This window comes from Xenopus tropicalis, chromosome 4 (assembly GCF_000004195.4).
Source record: "Xenopus tropicalis strain Nigerian chromosome 4, UCB_Xtro_10.0, whole genome shotgun sequence".
Classification (NCBI taxonomy): Eukaryota; Metazoa; Chordata; class Amphibia; order Anura; family Pipidae; genus Xenopus; species Xenopus tropicalis.
This window is the reverse complement of record NC_030680.2, coordinates 153,128,493-153,146,998: the sequence shown is the minus strand read 5'-3', so window position 1 is coordinate 153,146,998 and position 18,506 is coordinate 153,128,493. Positions and strand designations below refer to the sequence as shown.

At 55.7% G+C, this 18,506-nt stretch overlaps 1 protein-coding gene across 1 annotated transcript in view; it reads left to right on the top strand.

Annotated features, from left to right (window-relative positions):
- Window positions 1-18,506, top strand: part of chl1 (cell adhesion molecule L1 like) — a 163,873-nt gene that overhangs the window by 144,276 nt on the left and 1,091 nt on the right. Inside the window, exons 18-23 of the mRNA XM_031901367.1 lie at window positions 5,498-5,705; window positions 5,855-5,977; window positions 7,367-7,546; window positions 7,642-7,776; window positions 12,812-12,937; window positions 16,606-16,678. Of these exons, the coding sequence (XP_031757227.1) occupies window positions 5,498-5,705; window positions 5,855-5,977; window positions 7,367-7,546; window positions 7,642-7,776; window positions 12,812-12,937; window positions 16,606-16,678 (845 nt within the window). The remainder of the gene's footprint in view (window positions 1-5,497; window positions 5,706-5,854; window positions 5,978-7,366; window positions 7,547-7,641; window positions 7,777-12,811; window positions 12,938-16,605; window positions 16,679-18,506) is intronic.

Genomic DNA, 18,506 nt, shown 5'->3' with positions numbered 1-18,506 from the left:
GACAAGAGTGGGTGCCAGTAAGACAAGAGTGGGTGCCAGTAAGACAAGAGTGGGTGCCAGTAAGACAAGAGTGGGTGCCAGTAAGACAAGAGTCGGCACCAGTAAGACAAGACTCAGTGCCAGTAAGACAAGAGTGGGCGCCAGTAAGACAAGACTCGGCGCCAGTAAGACAAGACTCGGTGCCAGTAAGACAAGACTCAGTGCCAGTAAGACAAGAGTGGGCGCCAGTAAGACAAGAGTGGGCGCCAGTAAGACAAGAGTGACATCAGTAGTAGGAAAACTTTTGGAAGGGGTAATAAGGGATAGGGTACTTGGATACATTGCAGTTCACAATACTATTAGTTTGTGCCACATGGGTTTATGGGTAACAGATCTTGCCAGACTAATTTAGTTGCCTTTTATGAGGAGGTGAGCAGGAACCTTGATGCTGGAATGGCAGTGGATGGGATCTACTTGGACTTTGCTAAAGCGTTTGATACAGTACCTCACAGAAGGTTAATGATCAAATTGGGGGATATTGGCCTAGAACATAATATTTGTAATTGGATAGAGAACTGGCTGAAGGATAGAGTACACAGAGTGGGGGGAAATGGAACATTTTCTAATTGGGCCAGTGTGGTTAGTGGGTACCGCAGGGGTCAGTCCTTGGGCCTTTGCTGTTTAACTTGTTTATTAATGCCCTGGGGGGGGCATAGACAGTACTGTTTCTATTGATACTAAATTGGGCAAAACTATAAGTTCCATGCAGGATGTGCCGCTTTGCAGAGCGATTTGACTGGGAAACTGGGCAGCAAACTGGGAAATGAGGTTCAATGTTGATAAGTGCAAAGTTCTGCCCTTTGGTAGGAATAATATAAACACAAACTATCTACTGAATGGGAGTGAGTTGGGGGGATCCTTAATGGAGAAGGATCTAGGGGTTTTTGTTGATAACAAGTTGTCTAATTCCAGGCAGTGTCATTCTGTGGCTACTAAAGCAAATAAAGTGCTGTCTTGTATAAAAAAGGGCATTGACTCAAGGGATGAGACATATTTTTGCCCCTTTATAGGTCCCTGGTAAGGCCTCACCTTGAGTATGGGGGGCAGTAACAGTGAGTATGGGGGGCAGTAACAGTGAGTATGGGGGGCAGTACAGTGAGTATGGGGGGCAGTAACAGTGAGTATGGGGGGCAGTAACAGTGAGTATGGGGGGGGCAGTAACAGTGAGTATGGGGGGCAGTAACAGTGAGTATGGGGGGCAGTAACAGTGAGTATGGGGGGGGGCAGTAACAGTGAGTATGGGGGGCAGTAACAGTGAGTATGGGGGGCAGTAACAGTGAGTATGGGGGGCAGTAACAGTGAGTATGGGGGGCAGTAACAGTGAGTATGGGGGGGCAGTAACAGTGAGTATGGGGGGCAGTGACAGTGAGTATGGGGGGGCAGTAACAGTGAGTATGGGGGGCAGTAACAGTGAGTATGGGGGGGCAGTTACAGTGAGTATGGGGGGCAGTTACAGTGAGTATGGGGGGGCAGTTACAGTGAGTATGGGGGGGCAGTAACAGTGAGTATGGGGGGCAGTAACAGTGAGTATGGGGGGCAGTAACAGTGAGTATGGGGGGCAGTAACTGAGTATGGGGGGGGCAGTAACAGTGAGTATGGGGGGGCAGTAACAGTGAGTATGGGGGGCAGTTTTGGGCTCCAGTCCTTAAGAAGGATATTAATGAGCTGGAGAAAGTGCAGAGACTGCAACTAAACTGGTAAAGGGGATGGAAGGGTTAAACTATGAGGTGAGACTGTCAGGGTTGGGGTTGTTTTCTCTGGAAAAGAGGCGCTTGCGAGGGGACATGATTACTCTGTACAAGTACATTAGGGGGGATTATAGGCAGTTGGGGGATGTTCTTTTTTCCCATAAAAACAATCAACGCACCAGAGGTCACCCCTTTAGATTAGAGGAAAGGAGCTTCCATTTGAAGCAGCGTAGGGGGTTCCTCACGGTGAGGGCAGTGAGGGGGTTGGGGAATGCCCTGCCGGGGGGTGTTGGGTAGGGGGTTCCTCACGGTGAGGGCAGTGAGGTTGGGGAATGCCCTGCCGGGGGGGTGTTGGGTAGGGGGTTCCTCACGGTGAGGGCAGTGAGGGGGTTGGGGAATGCCCTGCCGGGGGATGTTGGGTAGGGGGTTCCTCACGGTGAGGGCAGTGAGGGGGTTGGGGAATGCCCCTGCGGGGGATGTTGGGTAGGGGGTTCCTCACGGTGAGGGCAGTGAGGGGGTGGGGGAATGCCCTGCCGGGGGGTGTTGGGTAGGGGGTTCCTCACGGTGAGGGCAGTGAGGGGGTTGGGGAATGCCCTGCCGGGGGATGTTGGGTAGGGGGTTCCTCACGGTGAGGGCAGTGAGGGGGTTGGGGAATGCCCTGCCGGGGGATGTTGGGTAGGGGGTTCCTCACGGTGAGGGCAGTGAGGGGGTTGGGGAATGCCCTGCCGGGGGATGTTGGGTAGGGGGTTCCTCACGGTGAGGGCAGTGAGGGGGTTGGGGAATGTCCTGCCGGGGGATGTTGGGTAGGGGGTTCCTCACGGTGAGGGCAGTGAGGGGGTTGGGGAATGCCCTGCCGGGGGATGTTGGGTAGGGGGTTCCTCACGGTGAGGGCAGTGAGGGGGTTGGGGAATGCCCTGCCGGGGGATGTTGGGTAGGGGGTTCCTCACGGTGAGGGCAGTGAGGGGGTTGGGGAATGCCCCTAGTGATGGGGTAATGGCAGATTCTGTTAATGCCTTTAAGAGGGGCCTGGATGAGTTTTTGAACAAGCAGAATACCCAAGGCTATTGTGATACTAATACCTACAGTTAGTACTAGTGGTTGTATTTATAGTTTATGTATGTGAGTGTATAGATTGGTAGGTGTGGGTTAGGTGTGCTGGGTTTACTTGGATGGGTTGAACTTGATGGACACAGGTCTTTTTTCAACCCTATGTAACTATGTAACTAAGAGTGGGCGCCAGTAAGACAAGAGTGGGTACCAGTAAGACAAGACTCGGCGCCAGTAAGACAAGAGTGGGTGCCAGTAAGACAAGAGTGGGTGCCAGTAAGACAAGAGTGGGTGCCAGTAAGACAAGACTCGGAGCCAGTAAGACAAGAGTGGGTGCCAGTAAGACAAGAGTCGGCGCCAGTAAGACAAGAGAGGGTGCCAGTAAGACAAGAGTGGGTGCCAGTAAGACAAGAGTGGGTGCCAGTAAGGCAAGAGTGGGTGCCACTAAGACAAGACTCGGTGCCAGTAAGACAAGAGTGGGTGCCAGTAAGACAAGACTCAGTGCCAGTAAGACAAGAGTGGGTGCCAGTAAGACAAGAGTGGGTGCCAGTAAGGCAAGAGTGGGTGCCACTAAGACAAGACTCGGTGCCAGTAAGACAAGAGTGGGTGCCAGTAAGACAAGACTCAGTGCCAGTAAGACAAGAGTGGGTGCCAGTAAGACAAGACTCGGTGCCAGTAAGACAAGAGTGGGTGCCAGTAAGACAAGACTCAGTGCCAGTAAGACAAGAGTGGGTGCCAGTAAGACAAGAGTGGGTGCCAGTAAGACAAGAGTGGGTGCCAGTAAGACAAGAGTGGGTGCCAGTAAGACAAGAGTGGGTGCCAGAAAGGAAGTGGGCCAGTAAGACAAGAGTGGGTGCCAATAAGACAAGACTCGGTGCCAGTAAGACAAGAGTGGGTGCCAGTAAGACAAGAGTGGGTGCCAGTAAGACAAGAGTGGGTGCCAGTAAGACAAGAGTGGGTGCCAGTAAGACAAGAGTGGGTGCCAGTAAGACAAGAGTGGGTGCCAGTAAGACAAGAGTGGGTGCCAGTAAGACAAGAGTGGGTGCCAATAAGACAAGACTCGGTGCCAGTAAGACAAGAGTGGGTGCCAGTAAGACAAGAGTGGATGCCAGTAAGACAAGAGTGGGTGCCAGTAAGACAAGAGTGGGTGCCATTAAGACAAGACTCAGTGCCAGTAAGACAAGAGTGGGTGCCAGTAAGACAAGACTCGGTGCCAGTAAGACAAGAGTGGGTGCCAGTAAGACAAGAGTGGGCGCCAGTAAGACAGGACTCAGTGCCAGTAAGACACATGGGGGCCCTCTGTGTAGAGGAATCAGACCTAGGCCCCCAGGCGTTATGCACCCTAACAGAACCCTTAAGTTCTGGGCAGCACCCACAAGTCTTGGTGTAGGAGGGAAGGGCTTGGGTTCCTAGAGCACTGGGTACAATCTATACAGCCCTGATGGATTGGAAATGGGGCAGCTGTGCCGGGGGAAATGGCTAAGAGGCTGGAGGGGTATTTAAACTGGGCAATGGTGGCACTGAGTTAGTATGGGGTATCAGTATGGGGAGGCTGGTGTAGATAGGGCAATAGGGGAATGTGTAAGGGGTCGAGGGGTATTAGTGAAGGGGGCTCATAGCGTTCCTGCTGCGGAGATCACATGACTAACACTATAGATCCCCTATCGGCATGAAACAGTGCAAACATGCTGTGTAACTCCTCCCCCTGTGTCAGATCAATTGTCAGCTCTTCTGCCCTGCTTTGTTTCCCCCAACCTTCATTTCACACCTCTTGTAGCAGCACAATTGGGGGCTCATATTAATGGGGATCAGCAGCCTATTGTCAGGGGGCAAGTTTCTGTTTAACCCTAGAACCATAGGGGCAAAAAGCCTCATTAACCAATGAATGAGGCAATAATAGCGTTTGAGTGAATATATTGTATAAATCTTGTTATTTAAAGGAAAAGTAAAGCATTGGGATGATTTTGACCAAGTTCTAGTAAAATAACTCCTTATACATTGGTCACTCCCATAGAAAGGGAAACAAAGGTCCAGAACCAGATGGGATTTACCCCGAGGGTACTAAACGGGCTCAGCTCTGTGATTGGCAAACCTCTTCCCTTAATTTCCCAGGGTGCATTGGGGTCTGGCATGGTGCCCAGAGACTGGCCAATTGCTAATGTGGTGCCGTTATTTAAAAAGGGATCCCGCTCTCAGCCTGAAAACTATAGGCCTGTTAGTCTGACACTAGGGGTAGGAAAGCTTTTGGAAGGGGTAATAAGGGAAAGGGTACTTGAATACATTGCAGTTGACAATACTATGAGTTTGTGCCGCAGGGGTTTATGGGTAACAGATCTTGCCAGACTAATTTAGTCGCCTTTTATGAGAAGGTGAGCAGGAACCTCGATGCTGGAATGGCAGTGGATGGGATCTACTTGTTACTGATTTACACACATAGTTACATACATTTGTATGTTTATTGTTTGTATGTAGGCAAATTGTTTTGTAAAACTGCAAAATTTCACCACAAAAATCATGTAAAAAACAACATAAAAAAGAGAAGTTTCATTCTGTTCTGATGTGAAAATAACTTGCTGATGTTCCGTGGGGGTGTCTCTGTATAGGCACGGCACACCTATAGGGGCGCATGTTGGGGGCCCACAGTTTGTTGGGTCTGTGAATGTGTTGGGGTTTGGGGCGCAGTTGTGATACTGTTGAAATAACTGCCCCCCTCCTGTGCCCAGGTCACCTACTGGAAAGCCAGGAGTCTGCTGGCAGAGAAGAAGCACCACCACCCCACGCGCCACGTTCTCATCTTCCCTGGCCCGAGGAACTGGGGGATGATCCCGGGGCTGGACCCGTTCAGCCAGTACCAAGTCATGGTCGCAGCCTTCAACACTCGAGGAGACGGGCCGGGAAGTTCTCCGGTGACATTCGAGACCCCTGAAGGAGGTGGGAAGAGTTTTGAGACTTTCATTGAATGATGGTTGTCAATAGGTTGAAATAGGATTCTAATTGGTTGATTGGGATTGGGCATTGAGTCACATGATCCTAATAGCTATGGGAAACCAGTTGTGAATGTTTATCTATTGGATTCCCAGTGCCCGACAAGCCGCACTCCCTAAGGATCTCCAGCGCAGACAAAAGCTCATTCACACTGACGTGGGGGCCTCCGAGGAAGCTGAACGGGATCCTGAGCGGATATTTACTCCAACACCAGATCAGTAAGTGAGTGTGAGTGTGAGTGTGCGGGGGGGGTAGGGAGTGAATAAGTCCATATCCCATGGGCAGTAGGAGAGGGGGTGCGTACAGCCTGGGGCTCCCATAGGGTGCTACTGTGCCAGCCTGATATATAGGGTGCTACTGTGCCAGCCCGATATATAGGGTGCTACTGTGCCAGCCTGATATATAGGGTGCTACTGTACCAGCCCAATATATAGGGTGCTACTGTACCAGCCCCATATATAGGGTGCTACTGTACCAGCCTGATAGGGTGCCACTGTACCAGCCTGATATATAGGGTGCCACTGTACCAGCCTGATATATAGGGTGCTACTGTACCAGCCCGATATATAGGGTGCTACTGTACCAGCCCCATATATAGGGTGCCCCTGTACCAGCCCCATATATAGGGTGCCACTGTACCAGCCCCATATATAGGGTGCCACTGTACCAGCCCCATATATAGGGTGCTACTGTACCAGCCCCATATATAGGGTGCTACTGTACCAGCCCCATATATAGGGTGCTACTGTACCAGCCCCATATATAGGGTGCCACTGTACCAGCCCCATATATAGGGTGCTACTGTGCCAGCCTGATATATAGGGTGCTACTGTACCAGCCCAATATATAGGGTGCTACTGTACCAGCCCGATATATAGGGTGCTACTGTACCAGCCCGATATATAGGGTGCTACTGTGCCAGCCTGATATATAGGGTGCTACTGTACCAGCCCGATATATAGGGTGCTACTGTACCAGCCCGATATATAGGGTGCTACTGTACCAGCCTGATAGATAGGGTGCCACTGTACCAGCCTGATATATAGGGTGCTACTGTACCAGCCCGATATATAGGGTGCTACTGTACCAGCCCCATATATAGGGTGCCCCTGTACCAGCCCCATATATAGGGTGCCACTGTACCAGCCCCATATATAGGGTGCTACTGTACCAGCCCCATATATAGGGTGCTACTGTACCAGCCCCATATATAGGGTGCTACTGTGCCAGCCCGATATATAGGGTGCTACTGTGCCAGCCCGATATATAGGGTGCTACTGTACCAGCCCCATATATAGGGTGCTACTGTGCCAGCCCGATATATAGGGTGCTACTGTGCCAGCCCGATATATAGGGTGCTACTGTGCCAGCCTGATACCAATGGGGAAAAGGGGAAAAGATAAAATATGAGGGAGGGGAATCTGCACCCCCAGAGCCCGATGGTTCCGAGGAGCCGGTTCTGTTTGTCGGTATCACTTTGTGTCCAGTTCCTATTTCTGTCTCGTACAGAATCACCACTTTTATTGCTCTGTATCAGACGTCTAGAAACCCTCTGAGCTGACAATCTGTGCCTGGGTTTAACCCCTTCCCTCCCTATCTGCTCGTAGTTAACGACACGGATGAAATTGGGACAATGAGAAATATTAACATCACCGACCCGGCGACCGTCAGCTGGCGAATCCCGTGGCTCCACCATGGCACCAAATACAAGTTCTACCTGCGAGCCTGCACGGCGCGGGGCTGCGGCAAAGCTGTGAGCGAGGAGGGTTGGACCGGCGCCCAAGCAAGTAAGAACCTTTGGCCCAAAGTAACCACGTATTTCTGAGCATCAGCCCCACTGGCACTGCCCACACTACATGCAGATCTCTTATTCCCCCCGCAGAACAAGGGGTACCTTCCACATCTCCAGGTACAGAGGTCCAACAGCCGGGTGGGAACTTTACTACTCGCCAGTTGTCTAAGACCCAAGGAATACACAGGGGAATTTCGGAAGATGTCATGGAGAAGACGGGAAGAGGTGAGGGAACAGGTCAGGCTTTTTGTATTGGGTTGGGATGCAATTCCTGTTCAATAAGCAATAAGAAAGCCATAGCATCTATAGTCTGGCCCAGTTTCAGTGCCAGTCTCCATGTCTCTGGATTGGTATTGCCCCCCTCTACCCCTCCCTTCTTGGCCTCCCTCTCTCACCCCTCCCTTCTTGGCCTCCCTCTCTCACCCTCCCTTCTTGGCCTCCCTCTCTCTCCCCTCCCTTCTTGGCCTCCCTCTCTCACCCCTCCCTTCTTGGCCTCCCTCTCTCACCCTCCCTTCTTGGCCTCCCTCTCTCACCCCCTCCCTTCTTGGCCTCCCTCTCTCACCCTCCCTTCTTGCCTCCCTCTCTCATCCCTCCCTTCTTGGCCTCCCTCTCTCTCCCCTCCCTTCTTGGCTCCCTCTCTCACCCCTCCCTTCTTGGCCTCCCTCTCTCACCCCTCCCTTCTTGGCCTCCCTCTCTCACCCCTCCCTTCTTGGCCTCCCTCTCTCATCCCTCCCTTCTTGGCCTCCCTCTCTCTCCCCTCCCTTCTGGCCTCCCTCTCTCACCCCTCCCTTCTTGGCCTCCCTCTCTCTCCCCTCCCTTCTTGGCCTCCCTCTCTCTCCCCTCCCTTCTTGGCCTCCCTCTCTCACCCCTCCCTTCTTGGCCTCCCTCTCTCACCCCTCCCTTCTTGGCCTCCCTCTCTCTCCCCTCCCTTCTTGGCCTCCCTCTCTCACCCCTCCCTTCTTGGCCTCCCTCTCTCACCCTCCCTTCTTGCCTCCCTCTCTCATCCCTCCCTTCTTGGCCTCCCTCTCTCTCCCCTCCCTTCTTGGCCTCCCTCTCTCACCCCTCCCTTCTTGGCCTCCCTCTCTCTCCCCTCCCTTCTTGGCGTCCCTCTCTCACCCCTTCCTTCTTGGCCTCCCTCTCTCTCCCCTCCCTTCTTGGCCTCCCTCTCTCTCCCCTCCCTTCTTGGCGTCCCTCTCTCACCCCTCCCTTCTTGGCGTCCCTCTCTCACCCCTCCCTTCTTGGCCTCCCTCTCTCTCCCCTCCCTTCTTGGCCTCCCTCTCTCTCCCCTCCCTTCTTGGCCTCCCTCTCTCTCCCCTCCCTTCTTGGCCTCCCTCTCTCTCCCCTCCCTTCTTGGCCTCCCTCTCTCTCCCCTCCCTTCTTGGCCTCCCTCTCTCTCCCTTCTTGGCCTCCCTCTCTCTCCCCTCCCTTCTTGGCGTCCCTCTCTCACCCCTCCCTTCTTGGCCTCCCTCTCTCTCCCCTCCCCTTCTTGGCCTCCCTCTCTCACCCCTCCCTTCTTGGCCTCCCTCTCTCACCCCTCCCTTCTTGGCCTCCCTCTCTCACCCCTCCCTTCTTGGCGTCCCTCTCTCTCCCCTCCCTTCTTGGCATCCCTCTCTCACCCCTCCCTTCTTGGCCTCCCTCTCTCTCTTCTTGGCATCCCTCTCTCTCCCCTCCCTTCTTGGCGTCCCTCTCTCTCTTCTTGGCCTCCCTCTCTCACCCCTCCCTTCTTGGCCTCCCTCTCTCTCTCTCTTCTTGGCCTCCCTCTCTCATCCCTCCCTTCTTGGCCTCCCTCTCTCACCCCTCCCTTCTTGGCCTCCCTCTCTCTCTCTCTCTCTTCTTGGCCTCCCTCTCTCCCCTCCCTTCTTGGCCTCCCTCTCTCTCCCCTCCCTTCTTGGCCTCCCTCTCTCTCCCCTTCCTTCTTGGCCTCCCTCTCTCTCCCCTCCCTTCTTGGCCTCCCTCTCTCTCCCCTCCCTTCTTGGCGTCCCTCTCTCTCCCCTCCCTTCTTGGCCTCCCTCTCTCTCCCCTTCCTTCTTGGCCTCCCTCTCTCTCCCCTCCCTTCTTGGCCTCCCTCTCTCTCCCCTCCCTTCTTGGCCTCCCTCTCTCTCCCCTCCCTTCTTGGCCTCCCTCTCTCTCCCCTTCCTTCTTGGCCTCCCTCTCTCTCCCCTCCCTTCTTGGCCTCCCTCTCTCTCCCCTCCCTTCTTGGCGTCCCTCTCTCTCCCCTCCCTTCTTGGCCTCCCTCTCTCTCCCCTCCCTTCTTGGCCTCCCTCTCTCTCCCCTCCCTTCTTGGCCTCCCTCTCTCTCCCCTCCCTTCTTGGCCTCCCTCTCTCTCCCCTCCCTTCTTGGCCTCCCTCTCTCTCCCCTCCCTTCTTGGCCTCCCTCTCTCTCCCCTTCCTTCTTGGCCTCCCTCTCTCTCCCCTCCCTTCTTGGCCTCCCTCTCTCTCCCCTCCCTTCTTGGCGTCCCTCTCTCTCCCCTCCCTTCTTGGCCTCCCTCTCTCTCCCCTTCCTTCTTGGCCTCCCTCTCTCTCCCCTCCCTTCTTGGCCTCCCTCTCTCTCCCCTCCCTTCTTGGCCTCCCTCTCTCTCCCCTCCTTCTTGGCCTCCCTCTCTCTCCCCTTCCTTCTTGGCCTCCCTCTCTCTCCCCTCCCTTCTTGGCCTCCCTCTCTCTCCCCTCCCTTCTTGGCGTCCCTCTCTCTCCCCTCCCTTCTTGGCCTCCCTCTCTCTCCCCTCCCTTCTTGGCCTCCCTCTCTCTCCCCTCCCTTCTTGGCCTCCCTCTCTCTCCCCTCCCTTCTTGGCCTCCCTCTCTCTCCCCTCCCTTCTTGGCCTCCCTCTCTCTCCCCTTCCTTCTTGGCCTCCCTCTCTCTCCCCTCCCTTCTTGGCCTCCCTCTCTCTCCCCTCCCTTCTTGGCCTCCCTCTCTCTCCCCTCCCTTCTTGGCCTCCCTCTCTCTCCCCTCCCTTCTTGGCGTCCCTCTCTCTCCCCTCCCTTCTTGGCCTCTCTCTCTCACCCCTCCCTTCTTTCCTCTCCTTGTGATTTTGTTTCCCTTTCCTTACAGTTCAGTCCTGGGATTAGGGGGGCAAGTAAATGAGTCTATGAGTGGCATATTTTGTGCTTCCTGTCAGGCGATGCCCTCGTCTCCCAGTGCCCGGTTGGCACAATCTGTTCTGGGTATGGAGTCTCTCTGTAGAGCACCTAGTGGTTTCTAACACAAATATGTTACATGATGCACACACGTTGCCCAGGTCCAGTAACCCATAGCAACCCATAGGAGGCTACTGCTGATTTTTTCCCGTAGGTGACTAGACCTGTAGCAAACTTTGCACCGTTACATAACTTCATTAGATGTTGTGGTTTTATTCTACTTTAAATCTGTTTGCTTTTTAGTTCCCCTGTTTAGTGTTGGGAGCGGTTGTGTTGCCATTGGACGTTGCTTATTGGCACGTGGTTTGTCCAGCAGCTCTTGGCTTTGTATTGGCACGTGCCAGGGTGGTGCCCGGGTTATGTTTAGGTGGCACCCACCCAGCTGGGCCTGGCAGCGGCTCTTCCATGTCAGACTGAGTGCTAGCTCTTCCTCTCAGAGCATTTACTGCCAGTTTGAAGCCCCTGATTGGTTGAACAGTAGGCACAGTAGGTATAATTGGGTGCAATTTCCCCTTTATTAGGGTCATTAGTAGTGATAAGCAAATGGATTTGCAGCCAAATTCTGCATTCCACCATCAGTGAATTTTTTTGGCAAAATGGCTGCCACTGTGGTGGTCGCATCAAAAATGTTGCAGTTAGCGTTTCGCTAATTTTTTTCCGTTTGGCAAATTTTTCAGAAGATTCACAAATTTTGTGCTGAAGGAATTTAGGACAAATTCGCTCATCACTATTTGTTGGGGTTCAGGGTTATTTGTATATCGTTCCTTTTGTTTGATTCCAAGACTGCGGCATTTGGGAAATGCGCTGGGGTCTCGCTGAGCTGCCGCTATATGTTCCCCTGCTATATCCTTATCGTATGAGTTATTCCCTATAGCTGCCGGGGTGCAAATCCCGGCTTCTATATCCTTATAGTATGAGTTGCTCCCTACAGCTGCCGGGGTTCAAGTCCCGGCTTCTATATCCTTATAGTATGAGTTGCTCCCTACAGCTGCCGGGGTGCAAGTCCCGGCTTCTATATCCTTATCGTATGAGTTGTTCCCTACAGGTGCCGGGGTGCAAGTCCTTGCTTCTATATCCTTATCGTATGAGTTGTTCCCTACAGGTGCCGGGGTGCAAGTCCTTGCTTCTATATCCTTATCGTATGAGTTGCTCCCTACAGCTGCCGGGGTGCAAGTCCCGGCTTCTATATCCTTATCGTATGAGTTGTTCCCTACAGGTGCCGGGGTGCAAGTCCTTGCTTCTATATCCTTATCGTATGAGTTGTTCCCTACAGGTGCCGGGGTGCAAGTCCCTTGCTTCTATATCCTTATCGTATGAGTTGTTCCCTACAGCTGCCGGGGTTCAAGTCCCGGCTTCTATATCCTTATCGTATGAGTTGCTCCCTACAGCTGCCGGGGTGCAAGTCCCGGCTTCTATATCCTTATCGTATGAGTTGTTCCCTACAGGTGCCGGGGTGCAAGTCCTTGCTTCTATATCCTTATCGTATGAGTTGTTCCCTACAGGTGCCGGGGTGCAAGTCCTTGCTTCTATATCCTTATCGTATGAGTTGTTCCCTACAGCTGCCGGGGTTCAAGTCCCGGCTTCTATATCCTTATCGTATGAGTTGCTCCCTACAGCTGCCGGGGTGCAAGTCCCGGCTTCTATATCCTTATCGTATGAGTTGTTCCCTACAGCTGCCGGGGTGCAAGTCCCGGCTTCTATATCCTTATCGTATGAGTTGTTCCCTACAGGTGCCGGGGTGCAAGTCCTTGCTTCTATATCCTTATCGTATGAGTTGTTCCCTACAGCTGCCGGGGTGCAAGTCCTGGCTTCTATATCCTTATCGTATGAGTTGTTCCCTACAGGTGCCGGGGTGCAAGTCCCGGCTTCTATATCCTTATAGTATGAGTTGTTCCCTACAGGTGCCGGGGTGCAAGTCCCGGCTTCTATATCCTTATAGTATGAGTTGTTCCCTACAGGTGCCGGGGTGCAAGTCCCGGCTTCTATATCCTTATAGTATGAGTTATTCCCTACAGCTGCCGGGGTGCAAGTCCTTGCTTCTATATCCTTATAGTATGAGTTGTTCCCTACAGCTGCCGGGGTGCAAGTCCAGGCTTCTATATCCTTATAGTATGAGTTGTTCCCTACAGGTGCCGGGGTGCAAGTCCTCGCTACCCAGGGCTGGCTCATTGGGCTGATGGGCGCAGTTGCCCTACTGACCCTCACGCTGCTCACCGCTTGCTTCGTGCTCAAGAACAAAGGAGGCAAATACTCAGGTAAGGAGTCGCCTACAGGGGCACAATAGGGCACCCGGGGGCATTGCCCAGAGGCACAGACTTCTGTTCCATAAGCACCGGTTCTGCCCAGTGTGGGTCCTTGGTTCCGCCCGGTGTCGGCCCTTGGTTCCGCCCGGTGTGGGTCCTTGGTTCCGCCCGATGTGGGTCCTTGGTTCTGCCCGGTGTCGGTCCTTGGTTCCGCCCGGTGTCGGTCCTTGGTTCCGCCCGGTGTCGGTCCTTGGTTCCGCCCGGTGTCGGCCCTTGGTTCCGCCCGGTGTGGGTCCTTGGTTCTGCCCGGTGTGGGTCCTTGGTTCCGCCCGGTGTGGGTCCTTGGTTCCGCCCGGTGTGGGTCCTTGGTTCCGCCCGGTGTGGGTCCTTGGTTCCGCCCGGTGTCGGCCCTTGGTTCCGCCCGGTGTGGGTCCTTGGTTCCGCCAGGTGTCGGCCCTTGGTTCCGCCCGGTGTGGGTCCTTGGTTCCGCCCGGTGTCGGCCCTTGGTTCCGCCCGGTGTCGGCCATTGGTTCCGCCCGGTGTCGGCCCTTGGTTCCGCCCGGTGTGGGTCCTTGGTTCCGCCCGGTGTCGGCCCTTGGTTCCGCCCGGTGTGGGTCCTTGGTTCCGCCCGGTGTGGTCCTTGGTTCCGCCCGTTGTCGGCCCTTGGTTCCGCCCGGTGTCGGCCCTTGGTTCCGCCCGGTGTGGGTCCTTGGTTTCCGCCCGGTGTCGGCCCTTGGTTCCGCCCGGTGTGGGTCCTTGGTTCCGCCCGGTGTGGGTCCTTGGTTCCGCCCGTTGTCGGCCCTTGGTTCCGCCCGGTGTCGGCCCTTGGTTCCGCCCGGTGTGGGTCCTTGGTTCCGCCCGGTGTCGGCCCTTGGTTCTGCCCGGTGTGGGTCCTTGGTTCCGCCCGGTGTGGGTCCTTGGTTCAGCCCGGTGTCGGCCCTTGGTTCCGCCCGGTGTGGGTCCTTGGTTCCGCCCGGTGTGGGTCCTTGGTTCCGCCCGGTGTCGGCCCTTGGTTCCGCCCGGTGTGGGTCCTTGGTTCCGCCCGGTGTGGGTCCTTGGTTCCGCCCGGTGTCGGCCCTTGGTTCTGCCCGGTGTGGGTCCTTGGTTCCGCCCGGTGTCGGCCCTTGGTTCTGCCCGGTGTGGGTCCTTGGTTCCGCCCGGTGTGGGTCCTTGGTTCCGCCCGGTGTCGGCCCTTGGTTCCGCCCGGTGTCGGCCCTTGGTTCCGCCCGGTGTCGGCCCTTGGTTCCGCCCGGTGTGGGTCCTTGGTTCCGCCCAGTGCCGGCCCTTGGTTCCGCCCGGTGTGGGTCCTTGGTTCCGCCCGGTGTCGGCCCTTGGTTCTGCCCGGTGTGGGTCCTTGGTTCCGCCGCGGTGTCGGCCCTTGGTCCTGCCCGGTGTGGGTCCTTGGTTCTGCCCGGTGTCGGCCCTTGGTTCTGCCCGGTGTGGGTCCTTGGTTCCGCCCGGTGTCGGCCCTTGGTTCCGCCCGGTGTGGGTCCTTGGTTCCGCCCGGTGTCGGCCATTGGTTCCGCCCGGTGCCGGCCCTTGGTTCCGCCCGGTGTGGGTCCTTGGTTCCGCCCGGTGTCGGCCCTTGGTTCTGCCCGGTGTGGGTCCTTGGTTCCGCCCGGTGTCGGCCCTTGGTTCTGCCCGGTGTGGGTCCTTGGTTCTGCCCGGTGTGGGTCCTTGGTTCCGCCGCAGTGTCGGCCCTTGGTCCTGCCCGGTGTGGGTCCTTGGTTCTGCCCGGTGTCGGCCCTTGGTTCTGCCCGGTGTGGGTCCTTGGTTCCGCCCGGTGTCGGCCCTTGGTTCCGCCCGGTGTGGGTCCTTGGTTCTGCCCGGTGTGGGTCCTTGGTTCCGCCGCAGTGTCGGCCCTTGGTCCTGCCCGGTGTGGGTCCTTGGTTCTGCCCGGTGTCGGCCCTTGGTTCTGCCCGGTGTGGGTCCTTGGTTCCGCCCGGTGTCGGCCCTTGGTTCCGCCCGGTGTGGGTCCTTGGTTCCGCCCGGTGTCGGCCATTGGTTCCGCCCGGTGTCGGCCCTTGGTTCCGCCCGGTGTGGGTCCTTGGTTCCGCCCGGTGTCGGCCCTTGGTTCCGCCCGGTGTGGGTCCTTGGTTCCGCCCGGTGTCGGCCCTTGGTTCCGCCCGGTGTCGGCCCTTGGTTCCGCCCGGTGTGGGTCCTTGGTTCCGCCCGGTGTCGGCCCTTGGTTCCGCCCGGTGTGGGTCCTTGGTTCCGCCCCGGTGTGGGTCCTTGGTTCTGCCCGGTGTGGGTCCTTGGTTCCGCCCGGTGTGGGTCCTTGGTTCTGCCCGGTGTCGGCCCTTGGTTCTGCCCGGTGTCGGCCCTTGGTTCCGCCCGGTGTGGGTCCTTGGTTCCGCCCGGTGTGGGTCCTTGGTTCTGCCCGGTGTCGGCCCTTGGTTCTGCCCGGTGTCGGTCCTTGGTTCCGCCCGGTGTGGGTCCTTGGTTCCGCCCGGTGTGGGTCCTTGGTTCCGCCCGGTGTCGGCCCTTGGTTCCGCCCGGTGTGGGTCCTTGGTTCCGCCCGGTGTGGGTCCTTGGTTCTGCCCGGTGTCGGCCCTTGGTTCTGCCCGGTGTCGGCCCTTGGTTCTGCCCGGTGTGGGTCCTTGGTTCTGCCCGGTGTCGGCCCTTGGTTCTGCCCGGTGTGGGCCCTTGGTTCTGCCCGGTGTCGGCCCTTGGTTCCGCCCGGTGTGGGTCCTTGGTTCCGCCCGGTGTGGGTCCTTGGTTCTGCCCGGTGTCGGCCCTTGGTTCTGCCCGGTGTCGGCCCTTGGTTCTGCCCGGTGTGGGCCCTTGGTTCTGCCCGGTGTCGGCCCTTGGTTCCGCCCGGTGTGGGTCCTTGGTTCCGCCCGGTGTGGGTCCTTGGTTCCGCCCGGTGTCGGCCCTTGGTTCTGCCCGGTGTCGGCCCTTGGTTCCGCCCGGTGTCGGCCCTTGGTTCCGCCCGGTGTGGGTCCTTGGTTCTGCAAGCACTGACTGAGCAGACTCCATTCTCTCTTGGGAGGAACTTATTCCTAGAATTGGGTTATTCCAATTTCTAAATGGGGGTAAGTGCAAGGGATTATGACAGTGGCTCCGCCCCAGGAATATACCATCTGAGAGCAGGTTGTAGGGGGGCAGTATAAAGCACAACACAAGGTTAAAATAAAATAAATCTCTTTGAAAAGACTTGGTTTGTAACCCCCCCCCCCCCCCCCGGTCCGATCAGTCCCAGTGTCTTTTAGGGCTGGTTCTGGAAGGCAATATGGACAGTGCTGTCGGTTCTGGAGGGGGGACTCTATGGTGTAGATTCATGTGTTTGTGGGTCCCACACTCACTGGGTGTAACACTCGCCCCGGCATAGTACCATCTGGCACAGACAGACCCGTACAAATAGGGATATTACTGGTCCCGGTGTTGGGTGGGAATTGTGGGTGCATCAGACTCACAGCATTTTGCCCCAATTGACAGCATTTTGCCCCAACTGACAGCATTTTGCCCCAACTGACAGCATTTTGCCCCAATTGACAGCATTTTGCCCCAATTGACAGCATTTTGCCCCAACTGACAGCATTTTGCCCCAACTGACAGCATTTTGCCCCAATTGACAGCATTTTGCCCCAACTGACAGCATTTTGCCCCAATTGACAGCATTTTGCCCCAACTGACAGCATTTTGCCCCAATTGACAGCATTTTGCCCCCTTTCTCACAGTGAAGGAGAAGGACGAGGCGGCCATCGAGACGGAGGTGCAAATGATGAGAGATGAGCTGTTTGCTGACTACAGGTGGGTATCACTGTGCTCGCTGGGCTAATGAATTTGCCCCACTGTAGGGCCATGGGGTCACTGGGGGGGGGGCAGACCTTTCTATACACTTCCACACCCCCAAAACTGAGGCACAGACAGTTCAATGCAGTACATGTGGCCCTTGGCCAGCGTCAGGCTGGGCGTCTTGGGCCCACCAGAACCCCCCACCCCACACAAAGCACCCCCCCACTGCAGCCATCACCAAAACCCTTCACAGCTTTTGATGCCCCTCCACCCCCTGCTATATACACTAAGGAGCAGGGCTTTGTCAACAAAATATGGGGCCTAAGGGGAAGGTGAAGCTCAGGGCCCCAAAAATGCACCATGATGCTAATGTTTATGGGCCCTTTCCCACTGCCTTTAGCCTTCATTAACCCCCGACATGCCAATAAGATCACTACAGAAAGGGATGAGCACCCCATTAACCCCTGACATGCCAATAAGATCACTACAGAAAGGGATGCGCACCCCATTAACCCCTGACATGCCAGTAAGATCACTACAGAAAGGGATGAGCTCCCCATTAACCCCTGACATGCCAATAAGATCACTACAGAAAGGGATGAGCACCCCATTAACCCCTGACATGCCAATAAGATCACTGCAGAAAGGGATGAGCACTTCATCAACCCCTGGCATGCCAGTAAGATCACTGCAGAAAGGGATGAGCACCCCATTAACCCCTGACATGCCAATAAGATCACTACAGAAAGGGATGCGCACCCCATTAACCCCTGACATGCCAATAAGATCACTGCAGAAAGGGATGAGCACCCCATTAACCCCTGACATGCCAATAAGATCACTGCAGAAAGGGATGAGCACCCCATTAACCCCTGACATGCCAATAAGATCACTACAGAAAGGGATGAGCACCCCATTAACCCCTGACATGCCAATAAGATCACTGCAGAAAGGGATGAGCACCCCATTAACCCCTGACATGCCCATAAGATCACTACAGAAAGGGATGCGCACCCCATTAACCCCTGACATGCCAGTAAGATCACTACAGAAAGGGATGAGCACTCCATTAACCCCTGGCATGCCAGTAAGATCACTGCAGAAAGCGATGAGCACTCCATTAACCCCTGACATGTCAGTAAGGTCACTGCAGAAAGGGAAGAGCACTAACCCCTGACATGCCAGTAAGGTCACTACAGAAAGGGATGAGCACTCCATTAACCCCTGACATGCCAGTAAGGTCACTACAGAAAGGGATGAGCACTCCATTAACCCCTGGCATGCCAGTAAGATCACTAAAGAAAGGGATGAGCACTCCATTAACCCCTGACATGCCAGTAAGGTCACTGCAGAAAGGGAAGAGCACTAACCCCTGACATGCCAGTAAGGTCACTACAGAAAGGGATGAGCACTCTTATCCAACCAGTAAGTGGCCACAATGTGTGCCAGCTCTACGGAACACTGTGTTGGCAGCCAATACAAAATGAGCAGAGATTAGGGGCAGTAATGGGGGCTCAGTACAGATGTATGTTGGGAGCACCTGGTGATCCCACTGAGCAGTGATTGCCATTGGCCTCCCTGTGGGGCAGTAATGGGGGCTCAGCACAGACGTACGTTGGGGGCACCTGGTGATCCCACTGGGCAGTGATTGCCATTGGCCTCCCTGTGGGGCAGTAATGGGGGCTCAGCACAGACGTACGTTGGGGGCACCTGGTGATCCCACTGGGCAGTGATTGCCATTGGCCTCCCTGTGGGGCAGGATGGGGGCTCAGCACAGACGTATGTTGGGGGCACCTGGCGACCCCACTGGGCAGTGATTGCCATTGGCCTCCCTGTGGGGCAG